At 58.2% G+C, this 16,476-nt stretch overlaps 1 protein-coding gene across 4 annotated transcripts in view; it reads left to right on the top strand.

Annotated features, from left to right (window-relative positions):
- GALNT9 (polypeptide N-acetylgalactosaminyltransferase 9) overlaps window positions 1-16,476 on the top strand; it is a 120,214-nt gene that overhangs the window by 57,069 nt on the left and 46,669 nt on the right. For all 4 annotated transcript variants that reach the window (XM_055239755.2, XM_063614798.1, XM_063614799.1 and 1 more), the window contains 3 exons: window positions 6,927-7,093; window positions 8,420-8,594; window positions 12,136-12,333. In XM_055239755.2, the coding sequence (XP_055095730.1) occupies window positions 6,927-7,093; window positions 8,420-8,594; window positions 12,136-12,333 (540 nt within the window). The remainder of the gene's footprint in view (window positions 1-6,926; window positions 7,094-8,419; window positions 8,595-12,135; window positions 12,334-16,476) is intronic.

Genomic DNA, 16,476 nt, shown 5'->3' with positions numbered 1-16,476 from the left:
TCCTCTGCTCTGCCTGGCGGTCCTGCTCCTCGGAAACGCTTGCGGCCACTGGTTCCGCTTGCTCTTCTCCCGCGGGGGGCATGGGACCCGCCACTCGTGGAAATCACACTCGCTGAGGCCTCCTGTCACCAAGCCCAGCGCAAATTCTCGGCTGGCATCTTCCTCGGCCGCGGTCGGGCAGGTGACGCTGCCTCCCGACGCCTCCCCCTGACTCGGCGCTGAGGCTGCCCTGGGTCCTCCGTGGCCGCACAGCCCACAGCCTCTGGGCGTTTGTGGAGCTCCGAGGTTGGGGTTCCAGGGCTCAGGCCTTGGCCTCCTCCCTCTGTCTGTGCCTTTCAGTCCGCTCTAATGGAGGCAAACAGTCCCGGATGTCTAGCTCTGGCCCTGGCTTGAACTCCGGGCTCAAATATCCACACGTTTTATGTTTCAACAAATGGCCAGATTGTTTTCCAAGTGGCTGCACCACCTCCCGTCCCCACCCGCCACACATGGGCGTTCTGGCCCCTCCGCGACCCTCACTGGCGCCGCTTTTGTACGTCAGCACGTCAGCCCTTCCGGTAGCCAGACAGCGGCCCCCGTGTGGCTCCGAGTGGCAGCTCCCTGATGGCCGCCGAGGGGGGCACCTGCGCACGTGCTTGATGGCTGCTTGTGCGTCTTCGGTGGTGATGTGTCTGTTCTGATCTTTTCCCCAGTTTTCATCGGACATTTTGTTTTCTTACTTTTGTATTACTTCCGGATACAAGTCTTTTATCAGACACGTGCTTTGAAAATATTTTCTCCCAGTCTGCTGTGGCATGTCTTTCTATTCACCTAAGAGTGTCTTTCAAAGAACAGATTTTTTTTTTATTATTTTGATAAAGTCCAATTTATCCATTTTGTTCTGTTTTGGATCATGCTTTTGTTGCCATATTGAAGAAATCTTTGCCTAAGCCAAGGTCACAAAGACTTTCTCCTCTATTCCCTTCCAGGGACTTGATGGTTTTAAGTTTTACATTTAGGTCAATGATCCGTTCTGGGTTAATTTTTGTATGTGGTGGAAGGTACGGATCAAAATTCATTTATCCAGAATGAGAAGTGTTTGTTGCTTGCCAAGGTGTGTGTGTGTGAGTGTAGGGGTGGGTGTCCACGTGTGAGTGCATGTGTGGGTATGAGTGTGTGTGAATGTGTGTATGGGTGTGAGTGCATGTGTGTGAGTACATGTATGGGTTTGAGAGTGTGCTTGTGTGTGAGATTGCATGTGTGTGAGCGTGTGTGTTTGGGTTTGAGTATGCATGTGTGAGTGCATGTGTGTGTGTGAGTGTGAGTGCGTGTGTGGGGGGTTTGTGTGCATGTGTGTGACTGCGTGAGTGCGTGTGAGCACATGCGGGTTTGTGTGCATGTGCATGCGTGTGAGTGCATGTGTGTGTGAGTGCATGTGTGTGTGCGTGTGTGAGTGAATGGGTTTGTGTGCTTGTGCATGCGTGTGTGTGTGCGTGTGTGAGTGAATGTGGGTTTGTGTGCATGTGTGTGACTGCGTGTGTGAGTGTGGGAGTGTGTGCGTGTGTGAGTGAATGGGTTTGTGTGCATGTGACTGTGTGTGTGTGCGTGTGTGAGTGAATGTGGGTTTGTGTGCATGTGTGTGACTGTGTGTGTGAGTGCGTGTGTGAGTGAATGTGGGTTTGTGTGCATGTGTGTGACTGTGTGTGTGAGTGCGTGTGTGAGTGAATGTGGGTTTGTGTGCATGTGTGTGACTGAGTGCGTGTGTGTGTGTGCGTGTGAGTGAATGTGGGTTTGTGTGCATGTATGTGACTGCGTGTGTGAGTGCGTGTGTGTGCGCATGTGTGTGTGCCTGTGTGTGAGTGCATGTGGGTTTGTGTGCGTGTGTGTGTGCTTGTGTATTTCCCCATTTTCCGAAGCAGTATTTTCTTCACCTTACTCCTTTATCTATTTCAATTTATCTTTCTCTTTGTCTAGCTTCACACCAGCATTGCCCTGCCAATGGCTGTGGTTCTAAAATAAGTCTTAACTTGAGGTGGTGTGAGTCCTCCCACTTGGTTCTTTTTCACGATTGCTTTGGCTCTCCAAGGTCCTTTGCATTGCCACATGAATTTCAGAATCAGCTGCTCAGGTTCTACCCTGAAGCCCGCTGTCGTGCTGAGGCGACGGTGTGGGGTCTCCGGGGGAATGCGTCTTAGCCTCACCAAGGACCCCCGGCTGCTCACCTCCCATCCTCCTGTCTGCTGTTTTTGCCATGGGCCAGCCTGTGTGCTGGAGCGAGCTGCTGGGAGTTTGGTCACATGCCTCCTGGTGTGGCCTGCTCCAGTGGCCCCTGCCTTGGAGCCCACCCCATCCACCCCTGCCACAAGGCGGCGCCATGTGACCCTGCCTGCCTCCTTCCCCACCCTGGTTCCCCTGCCTGCCTCCTTCCCCGCCCTCGTTCCCCTAACTGCCTCCTTCCCCGCCCTGGTTCCCCTGCCTGCCTCCTTCCCCGCCCTCGTTCCCCTGCCTGCCTCCTTCCCCGCCCTCATTCCCCTAACTGCCTCCTTCCCTGCCCTCATTCCCCTAACTGCCTCCTTCCCCGCCCTCATTCCCCTAACTGCCTCCTTCCCCGCCCTGGTTCCCCTGCCTGCCTCCTTCCCTGCCCTCATTCCCGTCCCTCCTCTCGGCTGCTCGAGCTCTGGGCTCAGGTGTCTTCTTTTTTGTGAGACAAGCCCAGCTTTTCCCACCTCCATCCCTCTCTGCGCCCACATGCCACCTCCTCACCGCTCCTGGGGGAGAGAGCTCAACCGCACGCCCAGACGCGGATCATGCCTCGGGCTGCCCCTTTCACTCGCTGAGTGGAGGCTGCATCTGTGACGTTTTATTCTCAGAGATGCCAGGATGCTCACCTGAGTCTCTGCCCCCAGGCAAGGGAGGCCCTGAGCCTGTTTAGGGACAGCGGGAAATAATGACAGAGGCTCAGGACCCCCCTCATATCCCCATTGCCCAACTCAGTGGTGACCCACACAGCAATGCCGGGAGCAGCCACCGCTGTACTGGCAGAGCTGCCTTGCAGGAGGGGAGGCCCAGGCCCCACGTCCGAGAGCTGAAGACGAAACATCTCCTGTGGACACTGTAACAAGGGGCCACAAGCAGGTGGCTTCCAACAATGTGAATGTGCTGTCTCCTGTTCTGGAGGCCAGACCCCAAGATCACGGTGTGGCCAGAGCTGTGCCCCCTCCAGAGGCTTCAGGGAGGATCCTTCCCACCTCTCCCTTCCCGCCTCTCCCAGGTTCTGGGTCTCCAGGCATCCCTGGGCTCCTGGCCATGCCATTCGAGTCTTGGCCTCCACCTCCACGTGGCCTCCTGCCTGGGCCTCCATGTTGTGTTTCCTCTGCCCTCTCTTTAAGGACACCCGTCACTGGATTTAGGACCCGCCCTAAATCCAGGATGATCTCGTTATCAGTGGGTGGCTGGGTCAGGTTCTTGACTTTGCAGCACGAAAGAATTTGAGAGCAAGTCCAAAGCACAAGTAGGCAAAGCAGTGTGTCACAAAGCGAAGGCGCCCCTCGGAGGGAGAAGCAGCCCCTTGCCTTGAGGGGAGTCCTTTCGCGGGAGCTGTGCCTGCATGTTCTTGAAATACAGTGAGGCTGGGTATGTAAAGGCAGACAGGCCTGCGGTTGGCTGTGTGTGTGTGTGTTCCTGCAGAGAGGTCAGGTGTGTAAAGGCAGACAGGCCTGCGGTTGGCTGTGCGTGTGTGTTCATGAAATACGGTGAGGTCAGGCGTGTAAAGGCAGACAGGCCTGCGGTTGGTGCACATGCTCAGTACCTACATGCTCCAACACACACTGCATGTATCATTACATATCGGATCCTTACTTGGGGGTGTGTCTCTTACTATTAAAATGAGCTGGACTTGGAGCGTAACTGTGTGTGCAGTGTTCTGGAGAAGCCCCTGGCCCCTCCGAGGCAGGAATGTGTGGCTAAGAGCTTGGTGGGCTTTGGGTGCTGACTGGCTGGAGATTGGGGAAGCTACATCAGGAATAAGGTATCTTCGTTCTCTTTCCCGGGCCTGAACCGGGCATCAGGAACTTGTAAGCATCCGGCAGTCAGCTGGTGTCCTGTGGGGCTGCTTACCTTGCGGAGCCTGCTGCAGAAAGGGCCCAGGAGCTTCACACAGGGAACAAGGACATCAGTGTGGCCTCCTCATCCTACCGATCCTGCCTCAAGCTCATCTCAGGATCCCTAACTTAATTACATCTGCAAACATTCTACTTGCAATAAGTCACATGAGGACAGGCCCTTCTGAGGTTAAACCCGGGCCAGAAGATGTGTTTCCGAGATTGGAGACAGAGGCCCACGTCCTGCTGACACCATGTCTTGGGTCGCGGGAGGAGGACACCGTTCAGCCCACCACGGAAGGAAAGGCTTCCACGGGGAGGACCAGCCAGCCGTCGTTTGCTCCCCGTGGCCTCTCGCTCATCCCCAGCAAGAGCGCAGGAGGACAAGGCTGGGGGCTGAACTTCAGGGTGCGCGACTTGCCTTCCTCATCGATGGGCATTTGGGACTTGTTGGAAAATCTTTGTGCTCCTTTATCTTTTTCTTGGGGCTGGGTTGAGCCTTGCAGAAAAGTGAGATTTGGAAGAGTCATCCTGGTTTTCATTGTCTTCCATTTGCCAGCAGGTGGGCGACAGGGAGTTAAATAAAAACGCTTCAACTCCACGCATGTGGAAACGACTTGGCAGGATCTCCCTCCTACGACCTGCGAGGCGGACTCGGTTGGGATCCTCGTCGTGCCGCAGAACTGAGGCTCCCAACGGCTGTCGGTCTCACCTGTGGGCGCCTGGGCTCGAACCTGGATCGGACCCTGGCGCTGCTCCCTGTCAGAAACATCTGCTGACGGCTGGTCCAGCATCCACGGGCCCCACTTCTAGGAGCCGCACTTGCCAGGCCCTGAGTCCAGCATGATGCGGTGGAGCATGAGCCAATCAGAGTGCCCTATGTCCTCTGGCCACAACGATTGGTTCAGGGAAGGGCACGTCACCCAATCAGAGCCCAGGAGACACAGGGATGCTTTTCCTGCGTGTCCTGCGAAGACGGGCGGGTTTGCTGCCCTGGACTGAAACCCCTGGAAGGTTTGGACCTGCGGGCGGGGACACAGCCTCTGGCCTCGCGGACACAGCCTCTGGCCATGCGGACAGGCCTTCCTGAGATTAAACTCAAGCCAGAAGGCTGGAGCCAAGAGAGGCAGACAGAGGCCCGTGTCCCACTGACGAGCTTTGACCCCCGACCAAGCCAGGCCCGAAACCAAACACACCTGGACTTTTCCTACGGATGAGCCACCAACCCCCTTTCTGCTTAGGCCAGCCCGGCTCGGCTTCTTCACGTTCCTGCTGAGCAGAGAGCAGAGGGTGCATCTGGAAGGTTCTGTTGCCCTGATCGCTCCTGGGCACCTCACACGCTCCTCCGCGTGGCCAGCGTCCCGGGGGCCTCTGCGTCCATCTCTCAAACCTGCGGCCATGAGCTTGCAGGGAGGCCTTCTGTTCCATGCAGGCGGCTTGTTTATAAAGCGAGTGGCCGCTGAGATCCATCAATAAAAGGCAGTCGATATTCTGGGGCAAGGAGTGGGTACCAGACGCGGATTCTAAATCAAATGAGAGGTCATTGAGAATGAGTGCTGTAGGTGACAGGCATTCTCTGCCCCCACCCACCCTCGCTGTAAAGTCTGAAGAGGCTGGAAATCCCCGAGAATGGTCACACCATAAATCACTTGTCCTTGCTGCTTGCAAGCTCTTCAGCACAGGTGCATGTGGCCCCCCAGCCAGGCCCGAGACGCCTCCTGACCTAGTGATGGAGGGAGAAAGAAGGGTTGGAGTCCACCCCTGCCCTCAGAGGCCAGCAGCTTCCTCCACTGCTCCGAGGCGTGGGGGGCAGGCGTGAGTACTTCACGGGCCCAGCTGGTGCCTGTGGGGCCCCTTGAGTCTTCATTTGTCCCCTCATTACACAGATGTTTATAAAGTACCTGCTGTGTGCCGGGCACAGCCTGGGTTCTTGGTATCGAGCTGTCAATGGGACAGAAAAGGAGCTTGCTGTCAGGGGGCTCACATTCTGGTCACGGGGGGAGATAGACCTGCAGGAACAAACAGGTGTAGGGCATGCGCTTGAGGTCGGTGAGAGGGGGCTGCCCCGGGGGACAGGGCTCGCCACAGGCTTTCTGAGCAGCCCTGCCCCCCTCCCCCTGGGCTCTGGGAGTGCCTCTGCCCCCCACCCAACCCCAAAACATCTCCTTTCCAACCTGCAGCCGCTCCTGCAGTCTGTCCTAAGATGTGTTTCCTTTCTCAGGACTTTTTGTTTTATACATTTTGCAAGTTCATGAAAACTGTGTGATCCAAGCTTTTTCCTCTACAGATGACTGGAGTGACATTTTCTTGTCAGAAAGCATTTTTCTGAGTGATGAAATCTCCCCGGCCGAGCACCACAGCCCAGATAAATATGACGGTGGCGCACAGCCCTTGTCCCTTTGAAATTCTCGCCAGAGGCTTGGAACCAGCCCCTGTGAGCCAGGGCGGGAAGTGGCTGCCTGTGCGGGTGGCTGGCTCCTTGGCTGTGCCTGGCTCCTCATCTGTGCCCCACAGCGCCGTCCCCAACGTGCTCCTGAAGGTGACAGCTGGGGTTGGAATCCCAGCACCTGCACTCATGGCCCACAGGGGAGGCTCCCGTCTGTAGAACGGGGACGTTCATCTCCTCTCGGGGTTGCTGTGAGCACGGGGTGGGCACAGGGGCCGTGTGTGTGCTGAGTGCTGTGTTACTGTTACTAGTTTCTTTCTAGAACAGCTCTGACCCCCCGTACACCCTTGGCGTCTGGTTGTAGGGTCAAGGCCTTGTCCAGTGGCCCTCGAAGAGTGCACCTGGCTCCCAGGGTCCCGCGTGCCCCGCCCTGACCACACCCCAAACCGTGTCTCCTGCAGGTGCAGACAGATGAGCTACACCCAGGACCTGCCCCAGGTCTCCGTGGTCTTCATCTTTGTCAACGAGGCGCTGTCGGTCATCCTGCGCTCCGTGCACAGCGTGGTCAACCACACGCCCTCCCAGCTCCTCAAGGAGATCATCCTGGTGGACGACAACAGTGACAACGGTGAGTGGGCGGTGCCTCAGCACGGTGCTCGGGGGCGGCCGCCTGTGGCTGGGTTGAGCTGGGGTTGGGTGGAGCCTCCCGGGGCGGAGTGACAGAGGACCGCACCCCATCTGTCCTCAGGGGCTCTAAACCTACGGGGGTCCCTCCTGCCTTCCAGCCTCTGCCATGGCTGCGTACGTGCTGTCCCCAGTGTGTGGCTGCCGGTGCCTCTCTCTGCCTCCATCACGCGGCCTCTCCCATGTGTCTGCATCCTCTCCTCTTCTCATGAGGACCCAGACTAGACACAGAGCTCACCCCAAATCCAGGGGGATTCCATCTCAAGATCCTCAGCCGGATACATCTACAAAGTCCCTGCTTCCTCCCCTCTCAGGCTCCGGGTGGAGATGGAGTTGGGGTCAGCCACCCCACCTTCCACAGAGGCAAGCAGAGCTGAGCTCTCCAGGGTGCCAGTCATGCCTCCCGCCTCTCTTGCCCACACAGGCTCACACCAGAGCTTGGCTGCACCGAGCTCGCAGCTGGAGCCCAAGCCCCACGGTTCCTCAGCGCCACCCTCCTCAGCTTCAGGTCCCCTGAGGGCAATGCCACTCACACCCTCTAGCACACAGGCTTGAAACCCCAAACAAGGATCTGGCACTGCCTCAGGCCTGCCCCCCATCTACCCTTCCCAGGCGCGGAGCAGAGAGCCTGCCGCCGTGACACTCCCTCTGGAAATGGAGGAAAACATGGCCAGCCCCTTCCTGACCCCTCGTGGAGTCAGGAGGCTGTGCCATGGGGCTGTGGGGCAAGCTCTGGCCTGCAGCAGGGCCCTAGCCTGGCAGCACCGTCTACACTGGGGTCTGTGTGCAGAGGACTGCATGTCGTGGCTGCCCTCCTGAGCCCTGTCTCGCTGGAGAAGGTGGTGTGTGGGGAGGACCATCCAGTCCAGCTTGGCTACCTGTGTCTTGCCCTTGGCCACAGGGATCTCCATCAGGACACCCTGCCCCCAGCATGGAAGGCCACGTTTGTGTGTCCCCCCATCCATCTATGGACTTGGTTTTTATGGCTGACTGCTCAGTCCTGTGTCTCCCGTCTCCACAGCATGGGCTGCTCTCTGGTCTGGTGTGTTTCCTTGTTTGCTGTGTCTCCCACTGGAATGTCAGCGTCATGAGGCTGGGGTCTCACCTTTCTGTGACCTCCCACACTGAACCACATGCAGCTCAGTGGGTCCTAAGAGAATGTTTACGAGACACCCATCCCACACGGGGCATGCAGCATTTCCGGCCTGGGTCTTGGTGGCCCCGCGTCTGCCAGCACCTGCCAGCGTGCTGAAGTCTTGTCTCTCCTCAGTGGAGCTCAAGTTCAATCTGGACCAGTACATCAACAAGCGGTACCCAGGCCTCGTGAAGATTGTCCGCAACAGCCGGCGGGAAGGACTGATCCGTGCCCGGCTGCAGGGCTGGAAGGCGGCCACTGCTCCAGTCGTCGGCTTCTTCGATGCCCACGTCGAGTTCAACACCGGCTGGTAAGGGCCGGAACAGGCTGGACAGCCAGTCTCAGCGGGTCCCCCTCCACCATCCCCCTCCTAAGCTGCTGTGCCGCTGCAGCCTGGCTGCTGGGTTGGCCCGGGGGCTAGGGGACTCGCCGTAGCCTTCAGGATCTGGGACTGAGAGCCACCACCGAGTCCACCTGTGCGGTTACCTCTGCAGTCTCTCCGTGTGCAGCTCCTGAATGCAGAACCACAGGAGGGCAGGCCCAGCACGCACCCAAGGACATGGCGCTTAGAAGCCCCGAGGCATGTGTGTGAGGCTTGGTCTGTGCCCACCTTGCCCCAGGAGAATGTGACCCCGTACTGACTCCAGCAGGCTCGGGTACCATGTGTCCCCCGCAGGGTGGGAACCTCAGATCAGGTGGGGTGGGGCTGAGGTGCAGACGTCCGGCCTCTCAGGCCCTGCTCAGTCACTGGAGGTGGCCACGAGTGTCCCGGAGGCCTTAGCCGAGTGCAAGGGCCGTGGGAAGTGAGCTTCTGGGCCGAGAGGGTCACCTCGTGTATGGGGTCCTGGGGCCACCAGCACAAAGGAGCAGCAGGACTTCACCTCCTCACCGTTCTGGAGGCCCAGAGCCGGACTCCAAGGTGTGGGGAGGGCCGAGTTTCCCCCAGAGGCTCCAGGCAAGGATCCCTCCCACCACTCTCAGCTCCTGGGGGCTGCAGCCCCCACCTCCGACCCCCACGCCCTCCCTGTGTCTGTTTCCCCATCCCTGCCTTGTGCAAGGACCCTTGTCATTAGAGTTGGGGCAGTCCAGGATGCCCCCATCCAAACCCCAAAGCCAGCCCCACAGAGGGCACCTACGGGGTCCCTAGTGCACAGGGGTGTGTGCCCCTCACCCAGGCCAGGCCCCGCACCCACAATGCACTGGGTGTGTGCTCTGCACCCAGGCCAGGCCCTGCCCCTGTCCACCCAACACCCAGGCCAAGCCCCGTACCCACAATGCACAGGGGTGTGTTCCCCCACCCAGGCAGGCCCCACGCCCACAATGCTCAGGGGTGTGTTCCCTGCACCCAGGCAGGCCCCGTACCCACAATGCTCAGGGGTGCGTGCCCCTCACCCGGGCCAGGCCCTGCACCCACAATGCACAGGGGTGTGTTCCCCCACCCAGGCAGGCCCCACGCCTACAATGCACAGGGGTGTGTTCCTTGCACCCAGGCAGGCCCCGCACCCACAATGCTCAGGGGTGTGTTCCCTGCACCCAGGCAGGCCCCGCACCCACAATGCTCAGGGGTGTGTGCCCCTCACCCGGGCCAGGCCCCACCCCTGTCCACCCAACACCCGGGTCAGACCCCGCACCCACAATGCACAGGGGTGTGTGCCCCTCACCCGGGCCAGGCCCCACCCCTGTCCACCCAACACCCGGGTCAGACCCCGCACCCACAATGCAATGCACAGGGTGTGTGCCCCGCACCTCAGCCAGGCCCCGTACCCACAATGCACAGGGGTGTGTTCCCCGCACCTGGGCCAGGCCCCACCCCTGTCCACCCAACCACAGGGAAGACCCGGGAGGCCATTTTCCCCACTTCCTGGAGAAACCAAAACTGAAGATTTTATATTAACTCTCCTGACTCATTTTTCAACTCAGGGAAACGCGGGATGTCGTCACTGCAGGGGCTTTGGTGGGAAGGACCAGCTGATGATCGATCTCGGGGTTACACGGAGGCTGGGACTGTCATGATTGGCTGGGACACCCCACTGCATGTGACCTTGGGCCTCCTGCTGGGTCCCCGGGGAACCTGGCGTTTTGGGGCTTCTCAAAGTCCGTGGTTTCCATAACAGCATCAGTGGGTTCAAGTGGGGACTTGGCACCTCTCAGGCTTCTCCCCTCACACTCGGCTTTCCTGGGGCATCTCAGCCCCCAGCCGGCACTGGTCTGACAAGACGCTGCCTCCTCTGCCCTGTGCCTTCCCTGCCCCTTCCTCACTCCTCCGCGGGCGCTTTCCTTTCCCTCGATGTTCAGCGGCTTCTGACGTGTTGTGCATGAATTGTGTTCCACTGTCTGCCCCCCGACAGGGTCACCCCACGCAGTCGCACAGGTTGTGCACTGCACAACTACCCCCGCAGCCTTTTAGTCCCTCTGATGCCATGTAAGCTCCCCGAGGCCTGAGGGCGTCTGGGGGAGCCTTGTATCTGTCACGTCAAAATGCAATTTTAAACCAGTCCAACTTTAATTTCCACAACCGAAAACCCAGTTATCCATCTGCAAATAGCACCCGCTCCCATAACTGTCTCCACAAAGGATTCTGCCTTATTAGCAGACCTGGCATTTCCAGGGAGCTTTTCATCTCTGAAGCACTTTGCTAACACTAATTAATTAATCCTCCTCACAAAGCTGAAAGGCAGGTAAATACTAGGCCTCATACTCAGAAGGACGGGAAGAAGGGGTGAAGACAGCCGCGTGGTCTCACAGGCAGGGTCAGGGACTCGCCTCTCCCCACGCCAGCCCTGCCTGAGCCAACCCGAATCTGCCCTCAGGGCATCCAGCCTCTCACTGCAGCCTCTGGGCTCTGTGTCAGCCAGTGGCTGGGTGGCTCTGGCCCCGAGAGACTCCAGCATGGACGGCAGGCCTCTGCGGCCATCTCACCTTGCGGTAGACCATGGTGTCTCCAAGGGCAAGGGCTGCACCTGCTTCCCAGGACCCCTGCCTGGGACGGGGAATGGAAGACTGAGCTGATGCCCATGGAGGCTGCTTCTGCTCACCTTCCTCTCTGCCCTCCTCACCCCCCATTGCCCCATCGCTCTGTCCGGCCTCCTGGCCAGCCCTGCAGGCCCATTAGGCACACGCCGGGGCTTCGGTGCAGCTGCTGCTCCCTCGGAGACTCCCTCCACGCCTGCTTCCAGTCACTACCCAGGGCAGCCCTACTTAAAACTGTGAGCCCCTTCTACCACATCCATGACTGCTTATACCTCATCCTCTGTCCCATCCTCGAGTGGGGCCACTGCACACTCATGCAGGTTCCACACTGCACAACGGTGCCTGGCGGCTTTTCCATCCCACGCCATGCGAGCTCCCCGTGTCACGGATTGCTTCTGTTCCTTAGTTCATGATCGTATTCCACTTTGTCGGAACAGGGCGTGGCACATAGTAGATCCTCAATTCTTGCAAATGAATGCAGCTCCCACAGGAGCAGGAAAGGAGAGGAGGGACTCGGGGCTGGGCAGAGAGGGAGACCGAGCTGGGGAACTCCATGGTGGACACAGCTGACCTCTTGTGGACCCCTGGGCAGCCCTTCAGAGACGCTGCAGCTGGGCCAACGTGGCCGGTGTCAGCGTCCCCCAGGGGCCAGCAGCATTCGAGGTGCTACCCCAGCAGGGGTGAGGCCTTGATCAGGGTGGGTCTGCTGCTGAGAGGGGCCCTGGGGCTTCCAAGGGAGGCTGTGGGTCCAGCTCAGCAGGAGGTGGCAGGGCTAGATGCAGACCAGGTGGGGACTGGCCTCTCCTCCCTGTGGGCGAGTGGAGCCTCCTCAGGGAATGCGTGGGCTGGGGCAGCCCCTCCTCACAGCTGTGCCTCCGCAGGGCTGAGCCCGCACTGTCACGGATCCGAGAGGACCGGCGTCGCATCGTGCTGCCAGCCATCGACAACATCAAGTACAGCACGTTTGAGGTGCAGCAGTATGCAAACGCCGCCCACGGCTACAACTGGGGCCTCTGGTGCATGTACATCATCCCCCCGCAGGACTGGCTGGACCGCGGCGATGAGTCGGCGCCCATCAGGTGAGCTGCCCCATCGGGGTCGAGGGCGGCCCTGCCTGGGAAGGAGCAGAGCAGAGCGAGGCGGGCGTGGGGACGAGGGCCGGGGATGAGGGCGTGGGGACGAGGGCCTGGGACGAGGGCTGGGGACGTCCCCCAGCAAGCACAACCTGGGGCAGGGGCTCAGCAGAGACCACGGTGAGTGTCGGGCCGGGTGCTGGGGCCCCCGGGCTTTGCCGTAGAAACTTGGCACACAGAGCTTGTCTGTATCACAGAGACGCAGACGCAGCCCTCAGGGCTCACTGGAGCCAGGACTAACAGCTTGAAGGTTATTTTTCTTCATTCAAAATGCACTTGATAATCCCCAATTAGCAGGAAAAGGATTGCCTGGTGTTTGACATTTTAAAAATCAGTGAAATTCAGAGAACCCAATGGGAGGCACCTCCCACAGTTTTTGGCAGGCTCTGGATGCCCTGAGCTGTGGCAGGAGCAGGCTCACTGGCCTCATCGAGTCTTCAAAGCATGGCTGCCCCCATGCTCCTCATAGCCACCACCTGGACAGCCGCTGAAACCCCCCGTTCCAACCCTCAGCTAAAGGAGAGGCCGAGACATGAACAGACACTACCCAGGAGAAGACTGGCCCCCGCCAGCAAGCTCACGAAAGGTGCTCCCCACAGTCCAGGGAGATGCAAATTCAACCCACAGTGAGATGGGGCTCCGTGCCCACTGAGGGGGCTGAAAGGTGCAGGTTGACAATACCAAATGTTGACAAGGACATGGCACAGACGCAACTCTCAGACATGGCTGGCGGGACTGTGAATCGGTGCAGCCACTTTGAAAAACCAGCAGCTCCTTCTGAAGGCCCGAAACCCACTCCAGTGTCCCCTCCCAGTGTCCCCCTCCAGTGTCCCCCTTCAGTGTCCCCCCAGTGTCCCCCACTCCAGTGTCCCCCCCAGTGTCCCCCCTCCAGTGTCCCCCTCCAGTGCCCCTCTCCAGTATCCCCCTGTGCCCCCCCTCCAGTGTCCCTCCAGTGTCCCTCCAGTGTCCCCCTCCAGTGCCCCTCTCCAGTATCCCCCTGTGCCCCCCTCCAGTGTCCCTCCAGTGTCCCCCTCCAGTGTCCCCCCAGTGTCCCCCCTCCAGTGTCCCCCAGTGTCCCCTTCCAGTGTCCCCCACTCCAGTGTCCCCCCAGTGTCCCCCCCTCCAGTGTCCCCCTCCAGTGCCCTCTCCAGTGTCCCCCGTGTCCCCCTCCAGTGTCCCCCCAGTGTCCCCCTCCAGTGTCCCCCCAGTGTCCCCCTCCAGTGTCCCCCCTGTCCCCCTCCAGTGTCCCCCCAGTGTCCCCCTCCAGTGTCCCCCCCAGTGTCCCCCCTCCAGTGTCCCCCACCAGTGTCCCCCCAGTGTCCCCCCTCCAATGTCCCCCCTCCAGTGTCCCCCCAGTGTCCCCCTCCAGTGTCCCCCACCAGTGTCCCCCCCGTGTCCCCCTCCAGTGTCCCCCCTCCAGTGTCCCCCCAGTGTCCCCCCTCCAGTGTCCCCCCATGTCCGCCCTCCAGTGTCCCCCCCAGTGTTCCCCCCTCCAGTGTCCCCCCTGTGTCCCCCTCCAGTGTCCCCTCTCCAGTGTCCCCCCTCCAGTGTCCCCCCATTCCACTCCCAGGTGTTTTTCTGTAAATGAGACATGCGTACACGCAAAGGCTTCCACACAAACGTTCACAGCAGCGTTACTCACAGTAACCTCATGTGCATCAGCAGGTGATGGATGAGCAGGGCAGACTCCACCCACATCCCACATCACGGAATACTCAGAAACAGGGAGGAGCGGACCTTTCCACACCTAACAATGTGGTGAGATGCAGAGGCTCGTGCTGAGCCTCGGAGCCACACATGGAAGAGAGTCTCTGCGTGATTCCTGCACGCAGAATTCCATGGAAGGCAAAATTCATCCTGGGGTGGAGGCTGAGGGTCGGGGCTCACAGGGAAGGGGCCTGCCTGGGACAGTTCCAGGGCAGCAGTGTTCTCTCCTGGACAAGGATGGGGTCACCGAGGGGTCTCCATCAGTCAAAATGGGCCAAAATGCAAAGGTCACATGGATGCATTTCATTTTATACCAATTCCACCCCTCAAAGTTGACTTTAAAGAATAAATGAAATATTAAGGCAGGTGCGGTGGTTCATGCCTGTGATCCCAACACTTGGGAGGCCGAGGTGGGTGGATTGCCTAAGCTCAGGAGTCCACCCTCCCTCATGGGGACAGAAACAGCCGCAACGAGATGAGGCCACGTTGGAAGTTCCAGTACAGCTTCCGTGGTGGACACCCAGCGTGACGATCGCACAGGCGCATGTGGGTCCACGCGGTGTTGTCATCACGGCCAGCGCCCCTGCACACATGGCCCGTTTGGTGTTGTCATCGTGGCCAGCGCCCCTGCGTTCCATGCTCAGCGTGCAGGCGTGCAGCCTGCTGGATTTATACGTTGTAGGGAGACATAGGAATCAATCCACACGTGTCGGGTGCGCACTGGTTCAGTCCAAAAGGCGGGACGGCCGGAAATGGGGACTTCTAGGTCATGGGCAGATTCAAAGATTTTCTGATTGGTAATTGGTAGAAAGAGTTAAGTTATTATCTAAAGACCTGGCATGAATAGAAAGGAGTGTCTGGTTAAGATAAGGGGTTGTGGAGACCAAGGTTTTATGATGCAGATGAAGCCTCCAGGTAGCTGGCTTCAGAAGGAGCTTCGGAAGGAAGAGATTGTAAATGTTTCTCATCAGACTTAAAAAGGGGCCAGACTTCTGGTTAATCTCATCTGGATCAGAAAAGACCTCCAAAAGAAACGCAAGTCTCTACGGAATGTTGAGTTCCCCCACAAGACACAGCATTGCAGGCCATTTCAAAATACATCAGAGAAATACATTTTGGGGTAAAATACTTAATTTCTTTCGGGGCCTGCTAACTGTCATTTTGGATGCATTTTAGCTCTACAAAACAGTCTGTTTGGTCAGACTTAACATCTCTTAATAGTGTTCCTGAATTCCAAAGGGAGGGGAGTCTAAGGGGCTTGTCCAAACCCTCTTCCCATCAGGACCTGAGCTCATTTTCCTGGGTTACTTTGGGGTGCCCTTGGTTGAGAAGCGGCTCCATTCAATTGTTTGGGGGTCTTAGAATTTTATTCTTGGTTGACAGAACCAATACTTAATCATTTTGACATGAAATCTTATTTTATGTGAAAACGATTTCTACTCTCTTTGAAAACTGGAAGATTCTAGGCCCCAATTCTTAGTCATGGTGAACTGAAGCTGAGCTGCGGCTGCTCGCTTGGACAGAGCAGAACCACAGTCACCACCTGTCCCAACAGCCGCTCCCAGCCAGCCCATCTGTCCTGTATTATCATTTGCTGATGCTGCTGCTCCACTTGGGGAAGTAATTCTCTAGAGTTGGGTCCTTACGGAGAGAGGGGGAACAGGGACAGACCAAGAGGATTGACTATTGCAAGAAACAGAAGATGAAGCCTTTGATTTCACCATGTTCAACAAGTGAAACTAGTCCTCTTCTCTCTTGCACTTTATTACCTGCCTGACCTTCATGTAAGTTTGTCTGTCAAAACTCACCCTGGAGGATCACAGTCTGGGCGAGAGCATCACATCAACTGAGGTCAGGAGTTCCTAGCCTGACGAAACCCTGTCTCTACTAAAAATACAGAAATTAGCAGGGCGTGGTGTCAGGTGCCTGTAATCCCAGCTACTTGGGAGGCTGAGGCAGGAGAATCGCTTGAACCCGAGAGGTGGAGGTTGTAGTGAGCTGAGATGGTGCCATTGCACTCCAGTGGAGGGCATTTTCAAGGATGTACAGCAGGGGTCAGGGAATTATGGCCCGGGGTCCTGTATTTGTAAATAAAGCTTTATTGACACATGGCCATGTTTCCTCATTTGCATATCAGGGCAGAGGGGAGCAGCTGCCACCCAGGCTTCTGGCGCAGAGCCGAGACATGTACACGCCTGCCCCGGGCGGAGAAAGGGTGGGCCCCGCTCCAGGACGGCATTTCCGGGATCTCTTTGGGGAATGGAACTTTAGGCACAGGGATAACCACCTCACTTTTTAAGTACTAACAATTTTCTCTGTGGGCAAAGGATTACCCAGGTGCCAAGGCAAGAGACTGAAGGCACAAACTATTTCAGTATAACA

This window comes from Symphalangus syndactylus, chromosome 13 (assembly GCF_028878055.3).
Source record: "Symphalangus syndactylus isolate Jambi chromosome 13, NHGRI_mSymSyn1-v2.1_pri, whole genome shotgun sequence".
NCBI classification, from domain to species: domain Eukaryota; kingdom Metazoa; phylum Chordata; class Mammalia; order Primates; family Hylobatidae; genus Symphalangus; species Symphalangus syndactylus.
The sequence above is the reverse complement of the archived record's forward strand: the minus strand, read 5'-3'. Positions and strand labels throughout refer to the sequence as shown.